Genomic DNA, 18,968 nt, shown 5'->3' with positions numbered 1-18,968 from the left:
CAGAGCTTTATGCTCGGATTGTCCCTATATTTGAGGGCATTGGTGAGCTAGCCTCTCAACCCCGCTCCCCTGATAATTTTAACATCAGGGCTCTACATCGGGAGCTAATCAGCACAGTTGCAGAGGTGTTAAATCCCCCTGCAACAAAAAAGACGTCTAAGGCCGCCAGACTGTCCTGGTATAATGCCGCCTGTAGAAAGGCCAAATCAGATCTCCTAGCATCTCTGAAGCTGAATACTAATAAGGAGGTAATTAAAGCAAGGAGAATAGTATACAAATGCCAACTTCAGTCTGCCAAAGTTGACTGGGATCACGAAAACTGGGTAAACATGTTGGCCGCTCTTAAAACTAGAGACCCCGTAGATTTTATCAAATTGTGAAAACAGGGTCTGGTGAGCCGACCGCCGACGTTGAGCCAAAGATTGCTGCAAAAGTGTGGGAGGAGCATTTTGGGGTTTTGTACGGAAAACCAATTAGTGATCAAGAAGGGGACGGAAGGTTGGTCTCTCTATATGATGATTTCCATATAGATTGGGATGGATTCAATGAGGCATAGGTTAGTGCTGCAATAATAAAACTTGCAGCCGAAAAGGCCCCAGGGTTGGACAAGCTTCCAGGAGACTTTTTTAGGCATAAGCCTGAGATATGGGCTCCATACCTCATGATTATATTTAATGCAGTATTGGGGGGGATGGCGGTGCCTAGTACTTGACTGGGAGCAGAGATTGTCCCTATCTTCAAGAAGGGCTCCCCTCTGCTCCCAGCCAACTACAGGCCCATCAGCCTTATAGATGTGACACAAAAGATCTTCGCAAGGCTGAATCTAGACCGCCTCCTAGACTGGGTGGATGAGCACTCAATCCTGAGCCCTTACCAGGCTGGGTTCAGGAAGAATGTATCCACTACAGACCAGATTTTTCGTCTGACCCTTGTATACTGAAAAACGGTTAAGTGGGAGGGTGGCAGCCTCTACACTGCTTTCGTAGACCTCCGTGCGACCCTTGATTTAGTCCCACGGGGTAACTGTGGTCTGTACTCCTAGATCTGGGTATTCCACCCCGACTTTTGAACATAATTACACGTCTCCACAGGGAACATTTTGCACAGGTTAGATGTGGTATGCACAGTGAGCTTTCGAGTAGATTCCCCGTTGACAGGGGGGTGAGACAGGGTTGCGTTCTGGCTCCGACCCTGTTCTGCCTCTATGTCAACGGGGTAATCGCTCACCTGAATGCGGTCTTAAATAGTGATGCCCCCAAGCTCGCTGGTAATAGGTTGCCCGCGATTATGTTCGCGGATGACACCCTTTTATTGTCTAAATCCCCAATGGGGATTCAGCATGTGCTTAACGGTTTTGAGGCATTTTGTGTTGAACACAGTTTGGAGATCAATGCACTCAAGACAAAATTCATGATTTTTAACCCACCATCAACCACACGCCCAAACCCAAGTATTGGTTCAACTAGGTTGGAAAGGGTTAAAACATTTGAATACCTTGGGGTGACAATAAATGAATCAATGACATTGGGACATCACCAAATTAAATCCCAACTTAAACTGGCCCAAGTAGCGGGTGGCATCATTAAACTTGTAAACATGAATAAATCCACTATCAAACCAATTGGCCCTCCCCAGGAGATATATAGACTCCAGGCAAAGGGAGCGGCACTGTATGGCGGCGAACTCTGGGGTCATACGTGTAGAAAAGAAATCCTTGTTACTGAGAATAAATTTCTCAGGCAGCTCCTGGCTTTGCCCCCAAGTACTCCACTACTACCTCTGAGGATCAATATGGGCCTCAGACCAATAGACGAGGACTTGGGCATAAAGCCTCTCACTTTCTGGCGGAGATTCTGGTCAACCCCAGAGTTAGTGAATTATAGGGTCGAGCTACAAGAAATATTAAGTCTTCCGATAGTGGGGAAAATCCCATGGCTCAATCATGTAAAAAATGGCCTTGGGAAGTTGGGCCTACACTTATTGTGGTCTGACCCGGAAACTCCTTGTACTCAAGTTTCACGCAAGCACTTGGCTTCATTGTATCACAAAAGTAAAATATTGGCCTCTATTCAGGGCACAAAGAATGGCACCCTTTCAGGATTTTTTTTAATGACTAAAGATTGTTATCAATTTGAGTGTATTTTAGATGAGATCTATCCTAAAATTACCAGGAAATTATATTTGCAATGGAGGTACGGCACATTGCCTACTAGGAATTTTACAAGTAAATGGTCTCAGACCTCCACTAAAAATTGTCCTGGTTGCAATTATGAGCAGGAAAATGATATACACATAATGTTTTTTTGCCCAGCTCATGGTAAAGCAAGAAGGTACTGGATTATACCCACTTGCAAAAACTTGGGCCTCAGATACTGTATGCAGGCATATAGGATTTTTAAAACAGATTTATCACCTGTAATTGTCTTCGCTGTAGCGAAATTTTTGGAATCCATGTGGTTTAGTCGAAGACGTTTTATCGACACTGACTTAATTTTACCATATTGTGTAAATTGTACTGGTGGTAAATTTTTTAAGTGGATGGCGGGCTACATCCCATTCCCATTTTAGATTGTATGCATGATCAGATCCCATTTTTCAGCCCATATAGTACTCTGATAAATGTTTCATTATCCTGCCTGAACTGTGATTGATGTATCTGATAATTCACCAATACTGTATTGTTTTTAATCTATTATGTTGTGAAATCTTTATGGCAAAATTGCCGAAATAAAGAAGAAGAATTATTATTTAGAATTGATACGAATACTTCAGTCATAGCAACAGGCTAAAATTCATATTTGCATGTGATTTTTGGATGTGTAAAAGAACACTGTCCGGTCAATGTTGGAAGGAAGTGTATGACCTTCCTGCTGTTCAATGGTCATGGTATTGATTGACCCATTGCATAATACATTTACAATATGTGCAATGTGCACGGCTTGTTGGGTTAATGTAACCTTTAGTTTTTCAAAAGTCAAATATGGCGTGTAACAAAGACAGACTCGGGGATGAGGTAATAAGCCAATCCCTTTCACGTGTAAGTCTTGAACAGTGGCGGATGTGTACATTGGCCGAAGGGTGAGGATCAGCCTGCATTATTGTATTTTTAATATTTACTCGTTATTTTCTTTTTTCATAGGGGGAGAAAGGCGAAAAGGGTGATTGGGGTCTGAAAGGAGAATCTGGTTACCCAGGACGAGATGTAAGGACCACCATCATCAGAGCAGTGATAAACCATTAGAGCTTTGAGAATGCAGGCTCCTTCCTTGGAATGCTTCCATACCACAGACCTGCAGCCTTTAGTCTGTTTCTTTAAGGATCCAAGAACAACAACTGCCAAATGGTCTTGGCACCAGGGAGATACACTGGCTCTGTTTCTCTTGGTTTCTTAGTGTTATGGGCACGTAGATGTCTCCCCTGGGCCCGACTTAGAGCGGTATTACATAATGGTATCTTAGGCTAAATCTATGGTCATCTTTGCGTGTTGTGTTCTGGAATGATAACGTATGTGGGAGCAGCATAATTGATGCCTGTGTGGATGGCATTAACACAACATCTTTTACTGATTAAACTACCATACTCTTGCAATAATGTTGGATGTAAACAGTGATGCAGACGTCTTTCAAGGTAGTATTTTGAGTTATAGAGGACAATTAAACCTTCTTCACTCTGCCTCCTTACCAAATATACTTATTCCCCCTGTCCCTCTTTCGTAAATATCCCCTCACATTCACTCCCTCCTTTAATTTTCTCGCATCACTTTGTTGTTCTTTCTAAGTAGAGAGGAGATCTTTCTTCCATTTTTTCTGTTCTCTCTCGAGACTTTTTCCAATCTTCCTTCATCTCCACTCTCAGCTGGTCCCGGAGATAGCTTGAGTCATCCTGGCTGTCTGACAGACATGAATGTCATGTAGGGCGTGAACAGGGGTCGTCCTTGAAACATCGCTGCCTTTCGCTGCCCCCCGGGGAAGCTGCCACCTTATTTCCAGATCCTGCTCTATTCTGAAGCAAGCCTGCCAGTTTCAGTGAACTGACTCAGCAATGAACGACTTTCAGTGACACCTGTTTCTTTCGGTCTCTTTATTTCTCTCACCAGGGAAGACCAGGAGAGATCTGCATCGTGGGGCCAAAAGGGACGAAGGCAAGTACCCTAGTCTGTAATCAGGGTGATTCTCCAGAGTTAATTGAAGCAACTGTCGGCATCTGCATGACACGTTTACCTTGAGTGCTGTGGGGTTGGATATCTCATCTGCAGGAGATAGTACATGTTTGTGTGGTAGGCGCCTATCATCACAGTGTGATAATGCAAATATTCATTCCTTGTGTTTGAAAAGGAACTGGCCATCTTGCACTGTACATCTCTTTATTATATTGTGCCTTTTAATTTTGTGAGACATTAGCAAATAGAATCCGATCAGTAACCTATTGATTCAAGGAGTAATGAAGCAGCATTATCGGTAATATAAACACACGTTTATGTCAAAAGGGGAAGCAGAGTCCTATCGAAATCAGCTAATTTAACAAGCAAGCAAGCTATTTTAAGTTTCAATACAATTAAGAAGACAATAGCAAATCAATCTGAAACATAAAGATACCTATAATTTAAACAGATGAAGATGTCAAAAGAGAACACCAAGCTGCTGATACTGACCTATTTTACCTTCCATTCTAATTAACTAGTGATAACAATAATATTTGAGACACAAAGAAACAATGGACAGCAGGAAATGAGGAGAAATTACAAAAAATACCTGTACAGAAAGAAAAATAGAAATGGAACAAGAACTGAATAAGGAAAATATAAATCAATCAAGGAACAGAAATAAAAAGTAAAGAAAGAGTAAGAAGCTCCGAAGGAAGAAAGAACGTAAGGAAGATAAAGAATGGAAGTGGGGTATCACATAATTCAAGAAAGCAAGAAAATAGAAAGAAGGGAAAGAGAGATTTAATAAAGAAAATAAAAAATGTAAAATCATTAAAGAGAAGAGAAGAAAATATATGAAAAGGGTGAGGAAAATGAAACAAAATCAATAGAAAATTAAAGAAGAAGGAAGAGCGCAGAGTAAGAGAAGCAGAAGAAAGTTACATGTACTGCAACCATGCATGCTGGTGGTTGACACCCTAACGTTGTATGCATAAAAAGATAGAGATGTTTACTCTGTCAGTTGTTTTTACCACCGTGATAGAGAAATGCGGTTTCTTCCCATTCACTGGACTGGGTGCGGTTACAACTTTAGTTGCTTCTGAAGTGTTTTCTTGGCTTGAGTTGGGGGCCTGCATAGAAGTACCGAACAGGGAAGTCCGAGGCAGTGCTGGAAGCTCAGCATGCTTTGCTAGGTATGTACACTAGGTACTTTGTAGAGCTATAGGTGACCGAAGCACACTCGCCCATCCTTGGCGGTCACCTTTGAGCCATTGATGTATCCTTCAGACGGTAAGTAGTCAGTGGCACAGGTTCCCTTGCCTTTAGTGCTGAATAGAGCTCGAATAGGGCATGTCATCACATGAACATCGATAGCAATGTAAAAGGCACTGTAACTGGAAGCAGACTGTGCCGCATGCTATGGCACAGCAACTTTAATGCCACAATGTGTCTCTTTCAGGGAGACCCCGGCCACGTTGGACCTGAGGGGCTTGCGGGAGAACCTGGCAAACCTGGAATCCCTGGATTGCCTGGTGTTGGATTTCCTGGAAAACCGGTGAGTTCATGTGTTCCAAGGTTAACTCAAGAGGAAGCCCAGGCACCCTGTCAGCAGCCAGGCTACACTGGTTAATGTTAATGTTAAGCTAAACTTATAAAGCGCACTGACACCATAGGTTTCCTGGCGCTGAAATAATGATTGTGAGGTGGTGACAGAAAAACTAGTTGGAATTCAAGAAGAGCCAGGTTTTTAGACTCTTCCTGAAGCTCAGCAAGGTGTCAGGGGTCTTGATTACCAGGGTAAGGGAGTTCCACAACTTGGGTGCCAGATAACTGAATCTGCGGCCACCCAGCTTTTTAAGTTTGACCACCGGAGTGACCAGAAGGTGAAGATGGACTGAACGAAGATTATGGGCTGGGCAGTACGTGGCAATGAGTGATTTCAAAAAAGCAGGACACTTGCACTGACGGGCCTTGTAAATTAGGCAGCCAATCTTGAAAGTGGCCCTCTGTTCAATTGGCAGTCAGTGCAGTTTGGACAATAGGGGTCTTGCTGACTGCCATTTTGGGACTTTATAAATGAGCCTTGCTGCCTGGTTCTGCACAATCTGGAGACGATGAAGCAGGGACTTGGGCAGACCCCAGTGAAGAGAATTAGAAAAGTCAAGACGGGAGAGAACAAGGGTCCGTCATGTCTATCATGAACGCCTATTAGAGGCAGCTAGAGCATGCGTGCTCCATTTTTCGGATGCTTAGCTAGTACTATATATAGTGCATGCCTTCGTGAAGGCCATGCCCAAGTACTTCTGAATATCATTGTTGTTTTATTGTGTCTATTCCAAAAGAGGGCTTATTATAAAACTGAACCTTTTGAATTTCCTTTTCAGGGCAGCCCAGGCGGACCACCTGGCCCTCCAGGAGAAGATGTAAGTGGCCACCTGTGAAGAAAGGTCTCTCCCATTCTAGAGAGGAGACCATGGTTCCGTCTGATACTTTTACTGTCCTGGTAGCCTTTCATCTATCTGCTGGGAAGAAGTGAGCAGAGACTTGGCTAGTCATTTTCCTAGAGAGCCTTTGTCTTTGTGCAGTACCAGCAAATACAATGCTGGCATGGAGGTTTGGGCAATAAGGGATCAATTCACCCCAGTCTTTGTTCCAAGGCCCTTTCGCTTCTGTGTGGCTGTAGACTGGGTGGGTTCTTCTGTGGATTCGTTGCATCCATTCATTGTATCACGGATTCATATGATTACATTGGATTCTGAGAAACGGGGATGTGAGTTAGGTAGGCCTTGGGTCAGTAAACACTATATGGGTTTCTCTGTGGTGGTTCTGTGTGCAGAGGGCTTCAGCCAAGGTGGTCTATTCTTTGCTCCGGAGATCCTTTGATCTCTGTGCAGTGGCCACAGTATCGATGGAGTCGACGTCCATTGGTTCCTCAAGGTACCCTTTGGCAGCTGGGCGGTGGGGAAGGGTTTGGGGCTGCTAGTCTTGGTGGTCGCTTCACTGTTTCAAAGATCATTCGGCTTCTGTGGTTTAAACCTCAGATTATGCATTGTAAAGACAATTGCAGAAAGTAAGGAAGATTACATCCAGAGCAAGGAGGAACATACAGTTCTTGGTGTGAGTAATGCAGGGGATTTCTCATGTTATTTAATTATAACAACGAAATTAACTTCATGGTAACAAATGGTTTAAATCCATTAAGCTCTTTGCGCCCGACCTGCCATATGTAGAGAATGCTACCCAGTACATGGGCTATTGCCCCTGGAGCTGTACCCACCTTCATGGTGACACAGTGGACCTGTAGGAACGTTTTTGAGATGGGCCCTTAAAGAGGATGTCCACCTTCAGGATTCATAGAATCAATATACCCCAAAATGCCGGGAGCTTACTCCTACTACATGAGGTAGCTTGCAGGATTTATTTTACAGGGTCTCCATGATTTAGATTATGCTCCCAGACACGAAAGATGCCACTCTTCATGGCATCAGACAAACTGGTCTTAATTGAGCCCCACCCTGTTCAATGTATATGTACGCCCCCTGGCAGAGGTAGCTAGAAGAAATGGACTTGCCCTGCTTTCCTACGCCGACGATACCCAGTTGGTGGTGTCACTTAATGACAACAGTGGTCTGGAGGCTCAACACTTCAAACAGACACTCACTGACATCACCAACTGGATGACGGCGAATTTTCTTCAACTAAACGCCGGGAAAACGGAGATTCTCCTCCTGGGCAAAAACACCTCGTCCTGGGGTGACAACTGGTGGCCGGATGTGCTAGGCCCTCCCCCTACGCCTAAGGAATGTGTCAAAAACCTGGGAGTTTGGGTGGACTCTGCTTTAAAGTTCACGCACCACACCAAAAAAGTTGCCGCCACATGCTTTGGCGTCTTGCGTAACATCAGGCCCATTCTGAAGTTCTTTGATTGCCGCACTCGCCAACTTATCGTCCAGGCGACCATTCTCTCCAGACTGGACTATGCGAGCTCCCTTTTATTGGGAGCTAATCTAGCTGAAACCACTAGATTGCAAAGAGTTCAGAATGCGGCCGCCAGGGCTCTGGTTGGTCTCCCGCGCCATTCCTCTATATCGGGAACCTTGAAGAAACTGCACTGGCTCCCGGTGGGCAAAAGGGTCCAGTTCAAAGCATTGTGCTTCGCTTTCAAAATTCTTAAAACCTCCTCCCCCCCAATGCTTCGCCCACTTCTGTCAGAGTACATCCCTAGGAGATTGCTCCGGTTAGAGGGGCAGCATCTTGCGATCGTCCCCCGCACCAGACTGGCTAGAATGGGCGGCCGCTCTTTCAGTTTCCTAGCGGCCAAGCTATGGAATAGTCTCCCTGAAGCTATCCGCGGGATTCAGGATCTCCTAGTCTTCAGAAAGGCTATCAAAACACACCTCTTTCAACTATAGTTCCCTCCTTAGCGTCTCCACCTCACTGTACTCTGTCCTTCCGCAGCACCGGGACGCCCCTTTGCTGAGGCAGCCGTGCGCTATATAAATCACTATAGCATAGCATAGCATAGCAATTGGGTGTCTCCTCCATTTCCATTGGCTACTGATGAAAAGTTTTTCCAAAGACAATACCAATGAGAAAACTGTATACTCTCAACCTCTAAACAAGGCAAGGCAACGGAGGGGTAGGTGAATCGCACATTTGTAAATTTTGGTTTGCTGTCTTGTTGCCACCCACTTTGCAGGTGGCTCTGCAACAGGACGCGCCAGTGTCTGTGCCATGCTGCAGTAGTCTTGAGTGCAAGGAGAATCAGGATCTCTTCACTCTCTCGTGATATGCAGAATGGCGAGTGTGATATGGGGACATATTCCCTCCTCCATCTAGGCATCCTCAGTGCTATCCCATCACTGAAAGAATCTGCCAAGTTCTCTTTGAGCAAGAGTTAGCAAAATTTGATTTTGAGCACAGAATAGATAACAAAAACAGTAGTGCATACAGCTGCTTCACTATCCCAAGCACATTCATTTTTCTCTTGAATATGTGCTTCCTTCCTAGGGTGTTCCAGGGCCACCTGGACAAGAGGGTCCCACTGGGAAACCTGTAAGTACTTAATCGAATAATATTAAAATTCCTTCTCAGCATCTGATCAATTTATGTTCCAGGTGTTCTGTTTTTTAACTTGTAACAATGACCCGTGGTGGTTTATTTTTTATTTTTTAGGGAAAACCAGGATTTTCTGGCTCAAAGGGAGAAAAGGTAAGATGGTCTTTTACATTTTATTTCTTTTGGTTTAGTCGAAGAAAACAGGCATATGCAGTGCAAAAAATAGGACATTCCATGTCCAGGGAGGTGTAGTACATTCAAGCTTAATGCTTACTAATACCCATGGCCATTTTTCCAACTGGTGATCAAGGAGTACTGACATCTATACATCCCTTTCCATCTATCAGAGATAAGTCACTTCATAGTTTGTGGTATGTCATATTTGGTTTAATGCTCCCAAATATCACAGCCAGTTTTGATTTACTTCACTTCCTCAGCCCCATTTCTGCTCATCATCAGCCTATAAGACTTTTCTATTCTTAATGCCTCTCACTCTACTTCTGAGATACCAGCACTGACTTCAACAGAGCCTCTGCCTTTGCAAAATTACATACAAATATTTTTCTTTAATAATGTAATAACTGGGGTTCTTGTATATCATCTCTGGTGCCAAATTTGGTAACAACAGGATCTTTTGTCCCCTCTTCCTTCTGACACATTCTAAGATCCTCTCATTATTTCTGTTTTTCTTGAGGCCTAAAATGATAAAATCTCTTTGATGTTCTTTCTCCTGGAGATTGTTATCTGGATGCACCTCAGTGACCAATGGGTCATCTTCCAGGTCACTCTCCCTGAGGTCATATGCAGCGGGAGCATAAAAACATTTGTTTTTTTTGGCTTATCGCTAGCAAGCCCCGCTTTGATCAAGTTTTAGGGGCATGGTTTCTCCTCTTTGTTTTCATATCTCATTGACTCTCCCTCTCATATCACTCAGGTTTCCTGACTCTGATTGACTCTTCTTCCTCACAGTGGCTTTTTGACACTTTGAAACATTCTTCCCTCTGTTGCTTTCTCTTTACTTTGCAGTTCCCCTTTGTTGCCCATCCTCTTAATTGCTGGCTGCTCTTGTAAGATTCTTGAAACCTTTTCTCTTCTGCTGGATCCTCCTCTGCAGGCACTTCAGCCCTTTCTCCCTTCTTTTTAGTTTTGCTCATCTATTTATGTTTCAAATCATGTATGGCGGTGCTGAAAAATGTTGTTGCATCGTGTAGCCTCGCTCTCCCTGCTGTTGGGTCCTGTTTCATGCTTGATGATGTCCTACTAACTTCTCCTCTCGGCTGCTAAAACTTCCTGCTTCCTGTTAGCTCAGGCTAGCGCTTATTTCTGCTTCTAATTCTTGCTTCCCACTGACAACATCTCTCTTTTTTGGCTTGTGACTGTCTGTTTTCCCAGTGTTGCATTAGGAGACATGCTTTGTACCTCATTTAAAAGGTAACTTCTTCTCAATCCACCACCGTAGTTTAAATGTTATTAAGGCTTACTGCTGGGTACAAATGTCCTTCATAGATTTTGGTGATCATTCATCAGTGCTGATGATCTCTGGATCTCATTTCTGGTGATAGTGTACCTTAACACATTGCTGACACTCACTAAAAGATATTTCTAGAGAGTCTCCTTCATTCTAAACCGAACACAGAGGGCCCGGTTCACAAAGGTAAACCTAGACCAGACATCTAAGTTTACAACTTTGGGAATTCACAAAGGGCATTTACGAGTGCTATCTTTATGTCCGCACTCAGACAGGGGGTCATTTTGAGTTTGTTGGACTGGTCTCCTAACAACTTGGTTAGCAGGGCTCACTTTTGCCTGTCCCTCAGCAGGCCACATATAGTATTTTTACTTCAATGCCACAACAGCAGTGTATTTTGGTAAAGAAACTGATGCACTTTCGTTGACAAGGAAGTAAGTACAGCAGGCAAAAATGTAATGCTGCTGAGGCACCGATGCTGTAAACCAAATTGTTACCACATGTTTAAATGAGATGAAGGAACTGCAGGTTAGGCCGACAGAAGAGGTGCTGATTTACATAATTCTTTCACTTTGCTAACCTCTAACTGATCTCCTGCCAAATGCAGCAATTGATAAAGTGTGAAAGCCGGATTTTGAGATCAGGTTACTTGTTTCCAAAGTCACAAATTAGAGCAATAAAGCACATTGTTCTTGGGTAAACCTCCATGCTTGCCTTACTAGAAGATGGTAGATAAGTACCAATGCAGCTGAACAACCAGATGCATATCCTATGTCTAGAGTGACACAAGATAGTTGCTTTATATTTCTTTGGGTGTTTTGTGAGGCACCATCTCTAATCTAATGGGCTCCTCGTCATACTCAAACATACAAAACACTAGGGCCAAGAAGCACTTATTGGACAAGTCCAGCACATTGAAGAAGGAGCCAGAAAACCATTTGCAGGCCTCAATGTAGTGATTTCAATACTTTGGATTACATGTTTTAAAATTAATTTTGATCATCAGCGTAGAAACATGCTCAAATCCTTGTACAAAGCAAACCCTATTTCAGAAGGCACTTGGAGGAAAGTTCCAGAGTACTCTCAGTGAGTGAGCCAGGTGGATCCTAAACCCTCTTTAAGCAAGCCTTGAGGCAAAATTGTGCTTGAGCGCCATGTCAACATTAATATAGAATTGGTTTTCTGTTAAAAATGTAGAATCAGCAAAAACCAATTGCGTTCCAGAAGAAAAATCCTAATACAGTTGCCTGCCCCATAGAAATGCAGAATATACATCTCATTATGTATATACAAAATTTAGCTGATTTGAGGAATTACGAGCAGAACTCATTTTGGTTCCTTTTTTCATTCCTAAATCTAGCCACATTCCATTTCTAACTATTGATTATGAGGCTATTTAATGAGTTTATAAGCAAGACACATGAATGGCTGCTGCAGAAGCTCAGATATCAGACGTCGAGGGCTCGGCTTGATAAATAATAGATCCTTTGCCCAAACTATGCCAAGAAATTGAAATGATAACGTTAAAGACTGGGGAGGGCAGTCATGCTGAAACAATGTGCACATCTCCGGAGATAAAAACACACAAGGTACAAGCAACGTGGAACAATTGTTGAAATCTCTGTTCGGCCTAAAGGTGTTCTCTCATTGTTAGGAAAGCTCATAGATCATTGGCTCCCACGTCATGCCCGTGGCAAATCCTCAACCTGTAATTTTGTGCAAGTTTAATTATAGGGACGGAAATGTGATGCTGCATCTTAATAGAATCAATGCAGATAATGGTTCATTCACATCAGCAGTTCAAGAAGCTAGGGATCCTTTCTGGAGGGCAAAAAACAATTGAGGTAAGAAAGCAATTAAATATTCCAATTCGTGCATGGCCAAGCTGAGAATTGAACATAATGGAGAGGCGCATTTCTTTACACATCCGGATGTGGCACTTCAATACATCAACATGTCTCTGTGTTCTTAAGATAAAAATAGACCCAGTCCTGGTGGTCGAATGTCCCTTCAAGACAGAAAATGAATACTTCTAGCATGAATGATAATGACTGATATATGATCATTTGTTATTCTATTATAATTGTGTTTGGACTCAGAAACTCTTAGTTTGATATGCAACTTGATTTGCAGTTCATGTTCAGTGTTCCTAGTGGTTTATCATTTGTGGTACAGTTACTAAATAGTTAATTAATTTGATATTAATTGTTTTATATATTTTTTTTATTTATTTCTATTAGAGTCAGTCTTGATTTTCCATGCGAGGAGTTTCCCACTCCCTTCCCTATATCCATAATTAGACAGACTACTGGCTTCCCACCTTCTTCTTATTCTTCCCTCTAAATAATTGGACAAGTCACACATCTTTTTGGCTATTTTTTCTCTTGCTCTTTCTTGTTTTGCATTAGAAGCCGTTTCTTCATAAATCTTATATTGTTACGAGATGTCTGTCTCCAATTGACTCATTGTCTGTCTGATCTCCTTATTTCTTGTTACTGCTAGGCTAATCAGAGCATCTCTAATAACCGCCTTATATGCGTCCCATACTACTTGAGTAGATATCTCTCCATTGGAGTTAATTTGGAAGTATTCTTCCATTATAGTTTTCAAATTATCAATAACCTGTTCATCCAAAAGAAGTGTACGGTCTACGGTCCATTTTACTTTGCCCTGAAAGTGGCACTAGCTTATTTCTATGTATACTAGTGAATGGTCGCATAAATGTGCGGGGACATGTTGTACTTTTAATACCTTTTTGCTTAGCATTTTGTCTATCAAGAAAAAATCAAGTCTTGATGTGTGACCGTATTTATGATTTTTATATGTAAATCTGTTATTTTGGTTACCTTTGCTTTTCCAAATGTCAACCAAACCCAAATCTTCTTTAAATCTATTTAACCATTCCCTCGTTTTAGGTAGATTTAAAGCTCTCCATGGGGGTTGTCTATCCTATTTGGGATCTAATAACAAGTTCTCCCAGGATAATTGGGATGGATACATTGATTAGTTGGGCATAAAAAGATTGAAGCAGAGCTGGGTCATCTGTATTTGGGCCATAGTATCCAACAACCAAATAAAGAGTACCCTCTAGTTTCAATTTAGCAGCTGCCCATCTACCCTTTGGGTCTACAAACTCCTCTACAATAAGTATTTTTGATGTTTTTTAAACTATTATTGCCACTCCCTTAATACAACAAGCCTGATTTGTACAAACGTAGCTTTCCACCCATTTTTGATGTTTTATGATTTCAACCCATTCAGATTTTAAAAGGTGTGTTTCTTGTAAAATTATAACATCACTTTTTATTATTTTTAGATATTCAAATACTTTTTGTTGTCTTCTCTTCACTCTGAGACCCTTCACATTCTACGTTATGATCTTTATTTTATTTTTGCCCTGAGGTTCAATTAACTTATTTATTTATTTATAAAGTTTTACATAGCGCGAACGTGGCCTGTTTCTTTCTCCATCGCCCTTCTTAATAATTACAGCAGTATTGTGCATTTTGTCAGGATCTTGGCTGACCTTATATTTTGCATATTAGACAAATATTTTTATTTTTTATTTTTTCCCTAAGGCTCCCTACCCAAAAACCCCAAAAACTGTGCTCTTAAAAAGTAAAATTATATTCCTCACCCTCCCCTGGAGGCCCCTTCCCTACTACCATTTGTACAATACTAATTGCCCTATTTTGAGCTCCGTTACCGCGAAGCTCTATTTTACACTGTAAATGGCCCTTATTTTTGGGTTTTAAATTGTTCTAGTAATTCATCCACTTCTTTTGGTTCCCTAATGTTGTGTATTTTACTATTCCACATAATCCTCAATGAGGCTGGGAAGTTCATTTGAACTGTTGCTCCTAAAGACCTAAATTCATGCATATAGTTGCCAGGCACTCACTGTTTGTCTTGTGTGGTTCTAGATATGTCAGAACGGATTCTAAAGTTTTAGTCACTTTTGGAAAAGGTGCCTCCGTTTTTTAGTCCCAAAGGTTCTCTATGCACCCTTTGAATGTCTTCGTCCAAGATTTTCTCTTCTATTTCTGGGAGAGATTCTTTTAATAAATTCACTACAAATGTTTTTATGTCATGTCCTTCTAAACCTTCTGGGATATTTAGTTTTTGTAGGTTGTTTCTTCTTGAATTATTTTCCAAGATTTCAATTTTTTCTTTAAGCTCATTTTCGCTTATTCTTAAATTGTCAATTTCTCCCTGACAGGTTTTCACCTCTTCCTTGGTTTGTTCCACTGTATTCTCCATCGCTGACTCGCGGTCCATTAAGTCATTAACCTTGGATTCCAAAGCCTCAGAAGTTGCCTGGATCTTTCCTTGATTTATTTCTGATTTAGTGAAACTCAGCTTCATTTCTTACATTAATGACACTAGCAAGTCCTCCGTGCCACCCTGTGAGGGTGACTCTAAACCTCTTCCCTTGTCATTTTCAGACGTAATTTGATGAGAATTAATTTCTGTCTCCAGGCTTCCCTGAGCATCTAGAACCCCACTATTCTAATACAAACATTACGCCTTTCTCTAACTAAAGAGTAGTATGATAATGCACCTGCAAAAGGAAAGAAAGAATGTACTGGCAAGGATAAATGCATTTCAGTTGGTACTTGTAGTCAGGTTATGTTAGCTCAGAGGATATCATGAATTTGAATACGTGATTATACATACACATGTATAACTTTAGGAATACATGCAAAAACGTGAATAAGAGAAGAGATGGTTACATGTTTTAACGGAACATTAGTTTACTCGTATATAAACCTCTCATGCCTATGGTAATTACATTTCATTAATACATTCAAATGCTTCACACACATTAAGGAAGTTAAGACACACAATGAAGATAATGCCAGTTATGAGTATATAGTTGAATAACTGTGACAAATCAGGGTAGAGCCTATTTACAGTACTCCATAACTGAGTACTTTGTTGATATTATGCTTAAATGTCATAAATATGCTGAACTCCCAATGTTGTGGGGTGAGGACATTCACTTAGATGTTTGACAAAGTGTTTAGGTTTGGGGTCAAATCAGACATTCTGGAATATTTTACATTGAATGAGGGGTCAGTATCCGTAGTGGAAATGGAAAGTAATTAACTTGTACATATTAGGGGGTATGTATTTCTAATTGACAAGGCATTCTCAGATTGCTGCATACACCATTGAAAACATTGGAAATTGAGCTGAAGGGATTAGAGATGTCTTATGAAATACTTTCCTACTTATGCCTAATACCCCTTCTGGGGTACAGGCCTTCAACCAAGTCTCTCCAGTCATCTCTGTCTTGTGCTTTTCTTTCAATCTGACTCCAGGTGTAACCCATCTCCTTGCAGTCAGCCACAAGTCATCAATGCCAGGAGTTTCGTGGCCTTCCTCTTTTCCTTTTCCTTTCAGGGTTTCAGGTGAAGGCTTGCTTGCTGATGTTCGATGTAGCCTTGCGGAGGGTGTGACCTATTCAGCCGCAGCATTTTTTCATGATTTCTTGATGAGCAGTAAGTTAGAAAGTCTGCTGCCATAGGTCGTTGTTGCTTACAGTGTTTTGGCAGTGGATTTGGAGAATGTTTCTCCGACAGGTGTAGATGAAGGTCTAGACTTTGTTGGTGGTAGTCACTGTTGCCCTCCAAGTTGCTCTTCTATACAGAATAACCGTTTATACATTGGTGTTAAAAAGACTAATCTTGGTTTGTAGCATTAAGTCCTTGGGGTTTTACATCTTATTTAGCTAAATGGAAGCAGCCCTTGCTTTGCCGAATCTTGCCTTGAAGTCGGCATCTGTGGCGCCCCACTTGTCTGCTCGTCCATGACAATGTCTTATGAGATAACTAAAGATAAAGACATTCTGATCAAAACCCGAGACACAGTGAAAAGGTTTTGAGAGGCCGCAGTAAGTGAGATGTTATCTGGTGAAGCAGGCCCCAGCTAGAGCATTTGGGGAGGGGACTGCCTAGGTAGGACATGCATGAATCACCAGAGCTCAGAACACTGACTTTGCAGATCTCAAGTATCATCACTGATGCAGCTCAGAATGTGAAATCCTCATCAGATATTTTATAAGTATTTAAATATTACTGTGAGAAGTTATATTCTGTTCACATTCATTTTGATTTCAGTGAGGTTGCTCGTTTTTGGATAATGTTGTTCTGGCCTCGGTAGAATGAGATGTGTGAACTTCTCAACTCTCCCATTAGAGGTGAGGAGATTTAGGGTGCTGAATGTGGTTTGGCTTGTGGTAGGGCCTATAAGGTGATGGCCTCTAGATGAAGTTTATAAAGAATAAACTGACTTTCTGGCACCCAATTTACTGGATGTATTTAACACAGCTATAGTTAAGGGGAGACCAAGTCCATAAGTCATGTAAGCACTAATTACTGTTCTTATGAAGCCAGAACGAGACTCCCATTACTGCTCCTCATAAAGGGAGCTCCCGCATGCTGACAGTAAGAGATTGCAGCCTTCAATGGAGCTATGGGTACTTCCAGACCGAGAAAGATTTATACCACAATGATCCACAGCTTTTAATTTATGAACCTTAATGACAATTTCACATGGGGTAGAACATGATCTTCTTGCAGCAGCTGAAAAAGCATTTGATGAATTAGAGTGGCCATTTATAAAGGAGGTAATGTGACGTATGGGACTTGGCATGAATTTTCTAGACAATAAATTTACCACATTTGGGACTGGTGGCTCGTATGAAGATTATTATCCTTTCCTCAAATGTTATTAGCATTAATAGAGGTACTCATCTGGAGTATCCATTATCACTGTCGATATTTGCAGAAGCTATTGCATGGTGTGCCTGCTGTTTGATAGCCACTCGCATTGTGTTATCTATGTAATGGGCAGATTGTTCTTGACATGTCTATATGCCGATGATATACTACTTTGTATTCAGAAGCAAACTTCATTTTTTTAAATTAATTGATATAAATTGAAGTTATTCTCACTTATAGACAGTATGGATATATTGCGGTAAATATCTCTTCTATTGGTGAGCTGGTGAAGTGAAATATTAGGGGGTAGGTACCTAGAGCTGCAGTAGAAATGCTCAGAAAGAACTTTAGGAGAGCCATACATCACTTATAGACGTAGTCGAGCTTTTGATAGTTTTACCAATTTCTCTACTGTAGAGAATATCTTTAACAAAATTATTCTGATGCTGAGATTTTCACATTTGTTCGCAAATATCCCTATCCATATACCTGCTAACTGTTTTTGACACCTTAAACAGATATTGTAGAGGTAAACCGCCACGAGTGCGGTGATAGATGCTAAAACAGCTGTTGCTGAAAGGAGGGTTGCAATGTTTCTTTTATATTACCAAGTAGCCCAGGCACATTATGCTAAATACTGGTTTGACTAGAATTCCTCTGTTATGTATGTAAAATGTGAGCCTAGGATCGCTTAGTCACACTCATTGGTATTGGTGATGTGTAGGACACCTACTTTGTAGACATGGTGGGGATGACTAGATGGTCATAGTGGGAATTGTCTAAAAGAATTGGTGCCACAATATAATATTCATTTCGTTGACCATAATCAGCAATCCTCTTTTGCCACTCATCCTTGAAAGACCCTCCAGAAATATATTAGAGACTTGGACTTAAGGTGATGGATAATTTCTTGCTCAATGTTATGTTTATGGAGGTACAGGAATATAAGACTAAGGGAGGTGAGTCATCTTTGGCAGTCATGCTTTATTGTAGTCTACGTTTGGTGGCTAAAACAATATGTTCTGACTTTACCCTTCCACTTGTGGAGGTGCCTCTGATCACTACGGTTTTTCAGCAGCTCAGACCATGTCTTTTATGTATACTGAGATGTTGAACTGTAGACCAACGCAAGAAGCTAAGCAAGCTTGGGAGAGTGTATTTGGACAATCACTGTCTGTTGGTTGCTGGAAATATTTTGCTCAGGTTAACGAAACACCATTTACTTATAGGCATATACTGAATCCCTTTAGGTTCATCCATTGTATATATTACACACCATAAGATATGGTAAAATATTCTCCTGAGGGGGTTGTATGTGTAAAAAGTAATGCAAATAATATGAGTTTTCTGCGTATCTCTTAGTTATGTCCGAATGTGTTTGAGTTCTGGAATAAAGTGTTTTGAAACAATAAGTGGAATGGTTGAAAATACTCTTGATCCAACACCATTTGTTGCACTTCTTGGACATACAGATAAAGGTGCCTAAGTGTAGCATCCTGCTACCAATAACTACAGACACCATTACTTAGGATTACTGGAGCTTTATTGTATTACATCCAGCCTGTATCCTGTC

The 18,968-nt window shown here is 41.4% G+C and overlaps 1 protein-coding gene across 3 annotated transcripts in view; it reads left to right on the top strand.

Annotated features, from left to right (window-relative positions):
* Positions 1–18,968, top strand: part of COL16A1 (collagen type XVI alpha 1 chain) — an 831,382-nt gene that overhangs the window by 506,219 nt on the left and 306,195 nt on the right. For all 3 annotated transcript variants that reach the window (XM_086955641.1, XM_086955640.1, XM_086955639.1), the window contains exons 16-21: positions 3,140–3,202; positions 4,097–4,141; positions 5,604–5,699; positions 6,529–6,567; positions 9,155–9,199; positions 9,320–9,355. In XM_086955641.1, the coding sequence (XP_086811767.1) occupies positions 3,140–3,202; positions 4,097–4,141; positions 5,604–5,699; positions 6,529–6,567; positions 9,155–9,199; positions 9,320–9,355 (324 nt within the window). The remainder of the gene's footprint in view (positions 1–3,139; positions 3,203–4,096; positions 4,142–5,603; positions 5,700–6,528; positions 6,568–9,154; positions 9,200–9,319; positions 9,356–18,968) is intronic.

Source organism: Lissotriton vulgaris, chromosome 2_1 (assembly GCF_964263255.1).
Source record: "Lissotriton vulgaris chromosome 2_1, aLisVul1.2, whole genome shotgun sequence".
NCBI classification, from domain to species: domain Eukaryota; kingdom Metazoa; phylum Chordata; class Amphibia; order Caudata; family Salamandridae; genus Lissotriton; species Lissotriton vulgaris.
This window is presented reverse-complemented; position numbering and strand designations above follow the sequence as displayed.